This window comes from Arachis ipaensis, chromosome B9 (genome assembly GCF_059453495.1).
Source record: "Arachis ipaensis isolate K30076 ecotype BB chromosome B9, ASM5945349v1, whole genome shotgun sequence".
NCBI classification, from domain to species: Eukaryota; Viridiplantae; Streptophyta; class Magnoliopsida; order Fabales; family Fabaceae; genus Arachis; species Arachis ipaensis.
Genome location: NC_142444.1, coordinates 135,334,098 through 135,348,320, shown reverse-complemented (window position 1 = coordinate 135,348,320; position 14,223 = coordinate 135,334,098). Strand labels below are relative to the sequence as shown.

The following is a 14,223-nucleotide window of genomic DNA, read 5'->3' as shown; positions in this document are numbered from 1 at the left end:
TTATTCTTTTCCTTCATGGCTATCATTGAATATTTCTTTTTCTCAGTTTAGTTTATCTGTGTTTCATTGGTAAAAGGCAAAATGTGAGGTTTTGTAAGAAAAAGCCAATGAGTGAAAAAAGACAGAGAGTTAAAGAAAAAGTCATAGTTATCTCAGAAATTCTTTATATGTATTTCTATTTTGTTGTCATGATCCTGAGGAGATTTCCTTGCAAGTTGGGTTAGCACTTTGTTGTTGAAAGATAGGGTTAGTCCTAGTCAAGTTCAGGTTGGGATAGAATCTAGATTTGTTCCCTTGCAAGTTGGGTTAGCACTTTGCGATTGAAAGATAGGCTGAGTCCTAGTCAATATTAGGTTTAGAATCTGGATTTGTCGCAGATAGGATTGGATAGATCATAGGGAACGAATTGATGTTTGTAATCTATTAAAAATAGTGAAATTATGTCACTGTTATGATAGAGACTGGATATAGGCTACATTGCACCTTGTAGCTGAACCAGGATACATTTGGATGTTCTATCTTCTTCCCTTCTACTTTTCTATTTTTGTTACTTAGGAGACAAAAATGGAAATGTCTCTCAATTTTTCATGAGACAAAAGTAAAAATATCTCCTAAGTACTTTCGAGAAAAAAAAAGTAATACTCAGCAGAAAAAGAAGCTAAGATTCAACCCCCCTTCTCTTAGCCACTGATAACCATCAATCCTTCATTCATTTTTACATTCTCTTATTTATCTCTTTCTCTTTTTTGGCTGTTTCTCTCTATTCTTCCCACTCTATATATAATTTATAATTCATATTTTATATTAGTAATTTGACAAATCAAAATGTGTCACAAGATATTTTTCATTATAATTAAAATAAATTATTTTCTTAACTTTCAAAATTAACAATCTCTCTCTCTCTCTCTCTCTCTCTCTCTCTCTCTCTCTCTCTCTCTCTAAAAAATAACATTAACAACACTTAAATAAAAAATATTATCATATGCATATTTTTTATTTAGTTTTAAATTTTTACTGCTTATTTTTTAATTTATATTTTTATTTATTTTTCAAATATTTATTACATATAATTTAAAAAATACTAATATTGTGATTAAAAGTTAGAATCAAGAATTAATTATTTAAAAAAAATAAATTTGAGTTAATTTTATAACTATTAATATAAATTTTTTTATACTAATATCTAATTATATTTTTATATATATAGAAAAAAATATTATTTTTAAATAACAAGCATAAAATTTAATTATTTCTATTTGTGCAACAGACTTAACACTTAATCAAATATAAAAATATACACGTTAAATTCTTTTAAAATTTAGATAATAAATGTTAAAATTAATTATTAGTAAAAAATTAAATTCTTTCGTATGAAAATAATAACTAAAAAATTTATTATTTAATTTTATTTTTATTTACAAAAATCCTGATCTTTTTAGTCGAGCAGACTTTTATCCCTTACGACTTTTTTATAAATGTAGTTTAATGTTATAAATTTTTTGCGCCGCAATTCATAATATCAAGATTGACGTCATTTTAAAAGATTTATATATTTGTAATAGTATTACGAATAAAAATACTAGTACATATTAAAAATATGTAAAATACTATATATATATATTAGTTGATTTTCAGTCTGTTGAAGAACTTTTTGCGTTTTTTTATTTTTAATATGACGATAAAATTGATGTAATACTCGATTAGAAGGGTAGTATATCATAATATAGAGATATGATATTTTTTTTTTTTGGTATACAAAACGGGGGCATAACGCCCAAAATAAAAAATTACAAAACAGAAATTAAACGGAATAAGGTAGCCCCTCTACAATCATCAACTAAGATGCTCTTAAGTTTAGTATTTGGTTGATCAATAAAATGATATCCTGATTTAGTAAATAAGCTTTCATTCACCATGCAGTCCGCTCCTCTGTAATTATACATCAGTTTAATTTGCCATTTCTTGTGGAGAAGTTCCACTATTTTTCTTACTATTGTTTCTGAGTGCTTATTGAAATTTGTTGCCCCTTTTATTGCATCTATCACCGCTTTAAAATCTACTTTCAGAATGATTTTTCTCAATCCCAATTCCCATGTTGTTTTGAGTCTATAATAAACTCTTCATAATTTTGCATAGTAAACTGTGCAATAACCAATATTTGTAACAAAACCCATCTACCTTGACAATTACGAATTAAACTTTCACATTCTGCCATTCCAGGATTTTCCTTTACAATCCCATTTGTGTTGATTTTCATCCAATGTTCAGGTGGACATTTTCAACATATATTCACTTTAATTTTATTTTACCTTTGACCCTCCTTAAAAGTTTCCTGAATTATTTTCACCTGTTTTAGAATAAAAGGCAAAAGTTGCCTTGGATACTTGAATTTATGCAAATCATCACTCATGACTTGGGTTGAATGTGAGAGCACCACTCCTAATTTTGTTTCTTTATAAATCGTGACTATGGGTCACTTTTTTTTAGGTTTAAGTACTATATTGGACTCTTATATTTGGGCCTAATCTTATTTTGATTTTTAAAATTTAAAGTATCTTATTTAAATCTAAAAAAGTCTTATTTAGCTTCAATAGGACTATATATAAAGTTAATGTTAAATAATTAACAAAACTCAATTTTTAAATATGAAAAATTTATATAACCAAACTTTTCGATTACCGAGAGGAGTTCTCCGCGGTAGAGGTAACGATAACTTTGTCCTCGTTGTCATCAGCGAACTTACCTGCAAAAAATGAATTCTTGACAATGTTCTCCATGTGCTTGAACCAAGATTAGTGGCTTGTGGTGATGCATCCGTTGCTGATCCTGTGCCTCTTGAGTTTGTACCTTTTCTTCAGGAAAGGATATTAAGATTTGGTGGAACGATGACGTTAATTATTTAACATTGACTTCGCGATAGGACTACATTGAACCTAAATAAAATTTTTTTGGATTCAAATAGAATACTTTAAACCTTAGGGACTAAAACATGATTAGCTCCAAACGTAAGGGACCAATTTAGTACTTTACCCCCTTTTTTTATTTTGAGTAAAGTATTATTTTTGTTCTCAATATTTAAGGTAAGTACTAAAGTTATTTCTATTGTTTATATCGTTCTATTTGGCTGCGTTTGTTTACAGAGACAAGACACCGAAATAGGGACACAGAGACACAAAATCGTGTTTGACAAAGAAGACATGGATAGAGACAATGTGTCCAGGGACATTGAATTAGTGTATTTTGTGTCCATCCTAACAGGAAGGACACGGAGACACTAACAAGGGACACAACTTATTTTTTATTTGTTCTTTCATTATTCTTTGTTAATTTTTTATAATTATATTTTTTTAATTATTATATTTTTGACTCAAATTTTTTGAATGGAAAAAAATGAGAATAAATTAAATTTTTATAATTTGTTATAATTTATCACCAAACAGGATACAAGAACACAAAATTTTGTGTCTCTGTCCTTTATGTCTTGATCTCAGTGTCTTGTCTTGTCCTGTTCTGAGAAACAAACACAACCTTTAAGTCTGTAACATTTTAAAATAATCTCAATATTATCCTGTTGTTAGTGATATGTTAACAGAGTTAACGGTGAGACAAAATTGAGACAATTTTAAAATATTAAAGACTTAAATAGGATAAAAATATTAGGGACAAAAATGATACATTACTCTTAGAAGAATTACCAAATCAAATAAAATGAAAGTAAATTTTAACGGATTGAATTGCATTACGAATTCGAAATTTGTACTCATCATAGAATACTTGTAAAATGATTGGTGGATAGACTTTTGGTAAAAAAAAAAAAAAACATGATATATATACAATAAATAAATTATACCTTTTATTTCTAATGTATCGAACTTTTTTAATATTTAATTTAAATAAACTTTATTTTTAACTTTAAAATAAATTTTAATTTTATCCTTCAATAACATCAATTTTTTTACAATACATAATTATTCAATTATTTTATAATCACATCTAAGTAAATTACTCTTAATCATGTTACTTTTATTCTAAATAAATTTATTTTTTCAATTTTACTCTTTTAGATTTTTACTCATTATGGACATAAACTTGTAAGAAAGAAAAAAAGAGCATAGTACATATATAATAAAGTATAAATTATAAATTTTTTTGTCTCTAATTTACCGAACTTCTTTAATGTTTAATTTAATTTAATTTTATTTTTAATTTTAAAATAAATTTTAATTTTATCCTTCGGTAATATCAATTTTTACGATAGATAATTATTCAATTATTTTTTAATCATATTTAAGTAAATTACTCTTAATCATATTATTTTTATTCTAAATAAATTTATTTTTTTAATTTACTCTTAATAAAATTACTTTCTTTCTAAGTAAATTTATTTTTTATTAAGAGCAAAATAAAAAAATTTTACATCATTATCTACCATAAAAAATTGAAATTGGTGAAAAAAAATTAAAAATAAAATTTAACTAAATTAAATATTAAAGAAGTTTGGTATATCAGAGACCAAAATATATAATTTATATTTTATTGTATATGTATCATATTTTTTTTTTCAAAAATTATCTATTAGCCATTTTACCAGCATGAGTAAAAATTTTGAATTTGTAATGCAATTCATTCCGTTAAAATTCATTATCATTTTACTTGATTTGATAATTTTTTTAAGAATATTGTATCATTTTTAACTCAACAAAACCCACGCGCACGTGAAACTACGTCGTTCTTTGTCGTGTTTTTTCTTCTTCTTCGTGTTCCTCCTCCAACATTTGTATCTCACGTTCTTCTTCCTCCTTCTCCTTGTCCTTCTTCTTCTTCTTCTCTTTCTTCTTCATCTTCTCCTCATTCTTTTTATTATTGCGGTTGTTGCTGTATTTTTTTCTTCCTCCTCTTTCTATTGATTTTGTAATATTATGTATTTTTTTGTTTAATTTTTTTCTCCCAAAAAAAATTATGAGAAAATGAAATAAGAAGATGAAGAAGCAGCACCAGAAGATGAGAAGGAGAAATAGGAAGAGTTTTGAATTATGCAGAATTTATCAGAATAAAAATATACCAAAAAATTTTTAAAATACACAAAAAACGAGAGTAGAACAGATCCATCACAATAATAATTCAGATTCAGAACTTCTACATTGAAATTTTGCTATAAATACACAAAAATATTTCCTTTAATGTATTTTCTTCTCTTTTTTTCTTTATTTCTTTCTTTCTTTTTTTTTAGTTGAATGAATGTAGGTTCGTCATTTTTCAAGTAATTTTATAACATTATGTGTTTCTTCTTCTTTTTTATTTGATTTTTTTATTCTTGTTAAGAGAGTAAAACAAGGAGAAACTTGAGAAGGTAAAACAAGAAAGAAAAGATGAATAAGAAAAAAAAGAAGATGATGATGATGGTGAAAAGGAAGAAGAAAAAGCAGCAGGAGATGAGGAGGAGGAGGAGGAGGAGGAAGAGAAAGAATTTTGAATTATGCAAAACTTATAAGAATAGAAATACACCAAAAATAGTAGACTGAAAGATTTCTAAAATACACCGAAAGATTTCCAAAATATACCAAAACAAGAATAAAATAGATTCATCAAAATAATAATTCAGATTCATGACTCCTACACCGAAATTTTGCAACAAATGCATAGAAGTGTTTTTTTTAATGCATTTTTTTTCTTTTTTTTCTTATTTCTTTCTTTCTTTTAGTTGAATGAATATAAGTTTATTCTCTTTCAAGTAATTTTACAACGTTATCTGTTTCTTCTTCTTCTTTGTTTGATTTTTTGTTTTTATTCTTGTTAAGAGAGTAAAACAAAAAAAAATTGAGAAAGTAAAATAAGAAGGAAAAGATGAATAAGTAAAAAAAGAAGATGATGATGATGGTGAAAAAGAAGAAGAAGCAACAATAGAAGATAATAAGGAGAAGGAAGAGAAAGAGTTTTGAATTATGCAAAACTTATCAGAATAGAAATACACCAAAAAATTTTCACAATACACCGAAATATTTCTAAAATACACCGAAAGGTTTTCAAAATACACCGAAACGAGAATGGAACATATTCATCACAATAATAATTCAGATTCAAAACTCCTACACCTAAATTTTGATACAAATGCACAAAAATATTTCCTTTAATGCATTTTTTCTTATTTTTTTCGTTATTTTTCTCTTTCTTTTAGTTGAATGAATGTGGGTTCATCGTCTTTCAAGTAATTTTGCAGCATTATGTGTTTGTTCTTCTTCTTTGTTTGATTTTTTTGTTTTTATTTTTGTTAAAAGAGTAAAATAAAAAGAAACTCGAAAAGGTAAAACAAGAAGGAAAAGATGACTAAGAAAAAAAAGATGATGATGATGGTGAAAAAGAAGAAGAAGCAACAGCAGAAGATAAGGACGAGAAAGAGGAAGAGTTTTGAATTATACAGTCAGAATAAAAATACACCGAAAGACGACAATGATAATGACCATAATATAAGAAGACGACAATGACTATAACGATGATGAAGATAATGGAGAAAATGGAGGAAAAGGAAGGAGGAGAAAAAATTCTAATGAGAAAAGAAGGAGAAAGAGGAGGAGGAGGAAGAGGAGATGGTGTCGATAATAGCGATAACAAAAGAGAAAGATAACGAAAAAGAAGGAGAACAAGAACACGAAATATCAAGAATGATGAAAAAAGAAGAAACGCGTGAGATGAACTAGGTTAAAGAGACTTGTATAAACTTATTTATGTAAATGACTTATACGTAGAAAATAATTAATACAATAAAACATCATATAACTAACAAAAATACATATAACGGTCTAATATGATTAAAAAAAAAAAATTTAGCCACACTTTTGCCGCACCAACAAGAGTCAAAGAAAGAATCATGTGTGATTCAGTTTCATTGTCAAGTGTGATCAAGTGGGTGGGCAAATCATGAATACCCCATTTGAATTTACATGCATATAGAAGAAAATAAATAAATAGTACTAATAATCTGTCCAGAGTCCAGACACGCAAACATAATTTAGCAAAAAGAGACCAGTACTACAATACTATAACAGTACTACCACTATTCAATATTCATTGGGAATTGAGGATCTCTAAGTTAATCCCAATACCATTTGTGCATTATCCACCATACATCACTACCACTACATACTCACATTGAAAAAAACCAACACCACCATTATTCCAATCACCCAACTCCACATATGCTATGGAATTCCCTACTTCCATATTTTGCAGGAAGAATTACTGTTTTTTTGAACTATAGTCACTAGTGCTAACCAATACCTTGTTCTTGGGGTTAATTATTCGTATCATATTCAACCATTTTAATTATTAGATGTTCATAATATTAAAAAATTATAAGTATTCTAAAAATATTAGTATTTTAATCATTAAATTTAATTATATATTTTATAATAAAAATTAATAAATAAAATTATTAGAACACCAATGTTCTTTAAATATCTGATAATGATCTTCTCATAGTATTTTATATAAGAATATAAAGTAATCATGAGTCTTACACTTTTACAACCAAGAAAAATTAAAATATTATTATTCTATCATTAGATTGGACAAAATCATATAGGGTGCAGCATGAACACCAATCTAAGGAGAAATTGTAGGGTACAAGACCTTATTTTCACACAATATCATTATTTTGACCTAGGATCAATTGATTAATACTAGAACAATTGTTGGTAACTTTCTAATATTTTTCATCATTAAGAACATGGTGTTAGTTAAGTGGAATAGCTTTGTGTACTACTTCTAATACTTTAATTTTAAGCCTAAAGCTTTTTCAGTGACAAGACAACTAACGACACATGCCTAATGATGGAATAAAATATCATGTCTCAAATTTAGTGTATCTAAGAATCTTTTCAGCCAAAAGTTGTCATTGTGATTTTGTAACTAATTAAAATATTTGAAAAATTAACAACTATTTAAAGGGAAGTGCAAAAAAGAACACAAATCCACCAACAACCCGCTTTTAAAATTTATGGCAGTGTTTTGGATTCCTTGGCCTTTTAACTCATCAGAGACCTTTTTGTTTGTTCTGGCATGACCCTATTCAAAGATTCAATGCTTCATTTGATTGCTTATGAGGAAATCTCTATTGTTCTGAACGTGAAAAAATTTGGTTGCCATAGGGATAAGATAAAACACATTATGGGAATTTTTGTTGGGCATGCTTAGGCATATTGTCTTTAGTAAAGGACTGAAACAATGGCAGCCACATATATGAATTCTAGGCTCAATGATTGATAATCAATAAGTGAACCCTTTAATATTTATAAATTAAAAAACTTTTGTTTGAGAAATTTGGAGGGAAATAGCATTTTTATTTTGCACGATGTTAGTAGATTATGATGGAAAATATGAAACTTCTACAAAGAAAAAGCACCTCATCACTAATTTCTCTTCATTGAGGCTATAATAATCAACAGTTTTAAAAAAAAAAAAAAAAATCATAGAATAGTTATAAATGCGTTTACTATTTTAAGGTATTTTTTATTTTATTGGGTGATCACTACAAAGGTTTTCGTTCTTCATTGTCAATTTTTTTTCTAAAATAACATGCTAGTAAGTAAACCAAATAATTTTGTTCGTTTATATTATTGTTGTGACCGAAATGGTTTATTCAACAAATAAATCTGATTCTGATGAAAATTCCAACTCTTTAAAATTAAAAAATTTTGAAAGTAACAATGGGATTCATTAGAATGCAAAGTTCAATATCTTGTTTGATTAAGGTAGTTATGGATTAAAATATTGAAAGATTAAAACCTGAGTTAAAATTTGTGGGAAAAAAAAGTACTAGAGTAGATTATACATTTATGAGCAAATTTATTGGTCCATATATTTGCAAAGAATTTATAGAATATACTAGTAAAAACTAAAAAGAATTGGCCTCTTGTTAATTTTGACTCAAATCAAATAGACCTGCAAACAGCAAAACTCCAAATTTTGCTGCAAAATAAACTTTATTGTCTCCATATCAGTCAGTCTACTCCAAGACATAACATGGAAAGCAAAATATTAAGATTTTTTTTTTCATTTTCAAAAGGGAAAAAAATTGCATATTCCAGTTTATATTCTAGTTCATATTGTACATCAAATTGTGTTTTATTACAACAGTTATTTGAAAACCACCAAATCCCAACAACTTTCCCTAGTATAATTCCTTATTATTCCGTAGATGCAACATCAACCTTAAGCTTCAGAGAAAGATGAGTTTCAAATGACAACGGATAAGGATGTTAATCCAAATTAAACTGAACTATTATTAAAAATAAATATAAAAAGGTACAAATGTCTCGGTATTGGCCTTTTTATTTTATTAGCAAAACTTAATATATAGTTAACAAAGTTCGAATAAAAACCTTCCATTCACTGAACAAATGAGAATCAGACCCAAAATAAAAAAGAGAAATAAATGAGACTTTCCTCCTAAAAAGTGCAAACAGAAATGTACACTCACAGTTCACACTTAATATAGGCCACAAAATAACTTGACCTACTGCTGCAACTACACAGCCAGGGTGAGAAATTTTGTGGCATCAGACTCAAAATGAGAAAGCATCCATTTCCAATTTGCAATGGTGTCCCGCAATGTCAGGGTTATCAAAATTTACAGAGTCGTTTTGTGGAGACATGATAACAGAGAAGACAAAAAGTTGCACTGTTTGCAATGTCCCACCACTATAGGACGCCAAAAAAGACCATCAGGTTTCAGCAGTGCAGCTACACGCCACAGAAAAAGCTACCACCATCTTAAACAAATAAATCATTCAGTGACATACCGGGACACATCCAATTTTTAATATAGCAGAAACACAGATGACAAAGGAAGTGTCAAAAGTTTAGACGGGGAAATTTGGGTCTTTATTTTCTAAGAGTTTGTTCAAGGTCCATCAGTACAAGTATAGACAAAGAAAGAGTAAAATACAAAAACAAAGAAGACCTAAGTGAATTCCTGTACCTCATACTGACCTCTTTTTTTTTTTTTTCACTTGTCTCTAATCCTACACCCTACAGCCCCTTCCTTTTCCCCCTTCATCTTCAATGATCTGTTAGACAAAGGACTTTGATTTGTATTGTTATGTAATCATCATCACCTCTGTAAGGTTACAGACCATTAGTCTACACAGCTTGAAAGTCCTACTTTCTTTACAAGTAAATAGAAGGTGATGGAAAATGGAAATAACACCACCACCGTTTTTGGCTATGTCTAACCCTGCTACGTTAAGGATGTCTTGATGGAACATTAATGCTGGCCTTGCCAGATTCCAATTTTTCCCATTCATAACGCCCGGGGAGTGGCTTCTCATTCACAGGATCGAAGTTGTACCTGCAGTTGAACCCACATGGGAAGTAATTAAATTAGATTGTTTTGTGATGATGATGGGGGGTGGGGTTGCGACAGTAAATGCGGTTAGGCAAGGAACTAAGAAACGCAAACTGTAGAAAGCATACTTCTCCATGAACTGCCTTTGCTGAGCCTGTTCGATTTCAGCAAAGAATTCATCCATTTCATGTGCCGTTGGGATTTGCCTTCTAGCTGCATTATCAGCTCTTCGAAAAGCTTCAGTTGAGCAAGTAGGTCTGGTAGTTGAACCTGGGGTCCGAATAATGTCTGGGTCCCTTATCAAACTGCATGGTGTTGATTCCCTAGTGTTTCTGCTGCAAATAATAAAGAGAGCAATTCTATTATACACCAGAAACAACAGAGACATGAGAGAAATTTAATGGCAAAAAGTAAAATAACAAGGAAACATCTCAAATAAGTATTGGTCCAAAACAACATTATTGATAAAATTTTCAGGCAGACCAGCACATTTAGAAAGCAAATAACACATTTAAATCCATTTCAAGTTTCAACTTAATTGATCATATCTAGAACATAAAGATATAAAAAGATTCAGTATTGCTCATTGTGTGTACTTAAAAGAGGCATGCATAAGTCCCTTCCCTTTATAGACATCCATCATTCTCTTAAGATTTTTAAAACTAAAATCAGCCTCCAGAGATACGAATTGAGTAATTTCATCACTGGACTTCTCCCACTCGTCGTAATTTATTACCTTTGTTGCATAATCCAAATTCAGCAGAACAAGAGTAGAGAAATTAAAATAATATGGTTGCTCAACCAAAAGACAAGTAAAAGTATCAAATTGAGGAAAAGGTTAAATTTTCAGCTCTTTAACAAAGTATCAATACTTTTGATTTTTTTTTTTTTTTTTTGAAAAAAAAGGGCCACATCAGTAACAGCTTCCTGTTGAACAAAGATTCTGTAGGTATCAACTGCAATAAGATAATATAAATCTATCCGATCTGTGTTGCCAACCTCAATTGGTGGGATATGTTTGGTTGTCGTTGAAAATATTCTGTACGTTACTTTCAAAACGACATCTTCAAATGAACAGGAACCATTTACAGGATATCGGGTGAGCAAGTACAAAGAGAATTTGACAAAGCAAGCACATTAAACACTTTGTAGGAGAATACACAATCTAATTCTCCGAAAACCTTGAGTGTGGAAACAAAGGATGGTAAAAAAAAAAAAAAAGATTAAAGGACTTTGACAACCATAAAAAACATAATTGACAAATACATTAACACTCAAATGACTGAAGGGAAGCGGGATTTGGGAAGAACAGTTAGTTAAGAAGAAAATCCTTGTATAAAACCGAATACAACATACAGGTATTCAATGCAAAAATCAACAAACACAAAATATAAACTTAACAATATTTAATCATCTTTTGAACTGAAACTTAGGAACAAATTGCATGACAGTGAACCAAAGAACAAAACCTAATTAAAAATAATATTCATCCCCCTTCCCATGAAGTTCTACAGTTAGTAACAGAATGCTTGCATTTCAAGAATGTTCAGACAAACAAAACAGAATAACATCCAGATAAAAAAAAACGATTTCCAGCTTCAGATTCAGCTCCTTCTTTGTCTCGCATCTTCTCTTTCAACCAAATAAACCATAAATCTCAATAATAAGGTACACATTGACCATGATCTTGTTAACAGTTCATCACAGAAAAAGAACTACACAAAAATATGAAAGAAAAACAACAATCTCAGAAACACTGCATCACCCCACGGCATTAACTAAATTTCAAATGCAGACCAATCAAATAATAATAATAATAATAATAATAATAATAATAATAATAATAATAATAATAAATTAATTAATTAATTAATTAATTAATTACTTAATTAATTAAACTAAAAGAAAACTCGTTTTCAGCTTTACTCACTCTAATATCGCGTTTACAAAATCAAATACCACCAAAGAAAGCCGTTCCAATTGAAAATTCAACAATCAAATTCAAAATAAAAATAAAATAAAAATAAAAAGTAAAAAAAAATCAACTAACAAAAAATAAATAACGAATGGACCGCGGGTTAAAATTAAACGACAAACTCACCTCTCTCTACCTTCAAAATCCAACACATTTTCCCCAAACGATGCTTCTTCAGCAGCACCAGCACCAGCACCTTCGTCAACATTCTCATGCACGACCCCTTTCTCCTTCTCCTCCTCCTCCTTCGGGCCTTCCTCAGCTTCGGACCTGATCCCGAGCCTGTGACCAGAGCTAGGGTTCGGTAGCGGTGACTTAGGGTTCTGGTTGTTTCTTGGACGCTTTGAAGAATTGGAGGAATCATTGGATGGAATCGAAGTGGGAGGCTTGTGGAGGCGGCGACTTCGGAGCTGGAGGTAGCTGCCGGCGGCGGCGGAAGCGGAAGAAAGCTCCGGCGACTGGGATTTCTGGAGGGCTAGGGTTTTGGCGCGGGTTCGAACACCGAAGTAAGAGGTTGTGGTGTCTAATAGCGAGACTTCGCCTTTGGGTTTGGCTTTCTTCATGTACTTTCCCATTGAGACCCTCACAGAGAGAGAGAGAAAGGAAGAAGCTCAGAGCAGAGAAGAGCGAGAAAGAAGAATACAAAGACGAGAGAAAAGAGGTGAAAGGAGCAAAGTGGGGTTTGTTTTTCAGTTTTTTTTAGGACAGAGAAAGATGTGAGACAAGGAAAAAGGAAAAAACGGGCGAATATTTTGCTATTTATAATCCTCTTATTATTATTTGTGACTACTGTCTAGTGACTTAGTGGACTAATTTTTTAACATATGGATAATTTTAAGGTTTTTTATTTAAATTAAATAAATTTTTATTTATGGAAATACATAAAATAAATATCATTTACAAAAATACGCAAGGTGACATATTTTGAATACTCTGTACAAAAGATAATTAAACGCATATCTTGGATATTGAGTGCTTTAAATATAAAACACATCATTATTATATATTCTAAATGCACTCAAATTGTATAATTTTTTTATTTAAATTAAATAAATATAATATTTATCAAAATAAATAAACGTTGAAGAAATTATCAAAATACATATTCAGTCACATCTCGGGTGTATTGATCACGTACTGTGATAGAGTGTCTGTGAACTATATCTCGGGTGCAACCGTAATATGAACATAAGCATATCTCGGATACACTGCACTCAGATATGCGCATTTTTTGATTCGGGTCAGTACATTCGAGATAGGGGGAAAGATCCAAGGTATTATCAGACTTGTCTTCTATTTGTTTACCCATTTTGGTGTATACTTTTTTTATGAAAATATTGTAATGTTGTAGATGAAAAATGGGCCTGTAACATCGAAAGTAACCAGTTATACAGAAATTATGCTTCATTACACATTAAACACATTCAATAACAATCACTACATCAAAGTGACAACATTGGAACAAAAAGGCCTAAACCCAAAATTGCATGCGTCATCGTGGATCCGAGTAGGGTGCATTGGGACACCCACGTCTAGTGTGGCCCTCTCTGCGGCAGAGCCCACATCTCTTCTCCGCACGCTCAATGGCATCCATCTGGATCCATGTGGATACCGGCCTTCCCGATGCCTTCCCCCTCATGGCTGAGTTGGACTTCAGGCGTGCACCGTACCATGGAGGCCACATCTTTTCGTCTGGTATCGCTTGAATACAGAGGCCATCGTGTACACGGGGTCCACGAAATGACCCTACTCCATACTCGCAGCTGCACATGCCGCCAGGACATGTCGACATGGGTAATGCAATTACTGGAACAGGCCGCAGTCGCATGTACGCTCGGTCAGACAAACCCGATATAAAGTATGTGACATACCATCCACTGGCTCCATCTCTTCCACGCTAAAAATG

General features: G+C 30.4%; 1 protein-coding gene across 2 annotated transcripts; it reads right to left on the bottom strand.

The window, feature by feature from the left end:
• Nucleotides 1-9,856: 9,856 nt before the first annotated feature.
• Nucleotides 9,857-13,099, bottom strand: LOC107619207 (cyclin-dependent kinase inhibitor 5). Of its 2 annotated transcripts, none has more exons than XM_016321450.3 (3): nt 12,444-13,099; nt 10,471-10,674; nt 9,857-10,345 (listed from the first exon to the last, which is right to left on the bottom strand). In XM_016321450.3, the coding sequence occupies exons 1-3, from the start codon at nt 12,890-12,892 to the stop codon at nt 10,240-10,242; spliced, it is 759 nt and encodes a 252-aa protein (XP_016176936.1). In that variant the 5' UTR covers nt 12,893-13,099; the 3' UTR covers nt 9,857-10,239. The 2 variants fall into 2 exon arrangements, with proteins under 2 accessions (XP_016176936.1, XP_016176935.1); XM_016321449.3 differs by having other exon boundaries at nt 10,471-10,677; nt 12,444-13,062.
• Between the last annotated feature and the right edge of the window lie 1,124 nt (nt 13,100-14,223).

Excerpts from the sequence above, each read along its gene's own strand:
- LOC107619207 (XM_016321449.3), bottom strand. The coding sequence starts at position 12,892 with ATGGGAAAGTACATGAAGAAAGCCAAACCCAAAGGCGAAGTCTCGCTA. Across the intron at positions 10,678-12,443 it reads GATTTTGAAGGTAGAGAGAG|CAGAAACACTAGGGAATCAA; the intron begins GTGAGTTTGTCG and ends TATTATTTGCAG. Across the intron at positions 10,346-10,470 it reads CAAAGGCAGTTCATGGAGAA|GTACAACTTCGATCCTGTGA; the intron begins GTATGCTTTCTA and ends GTTCAACTGCAG.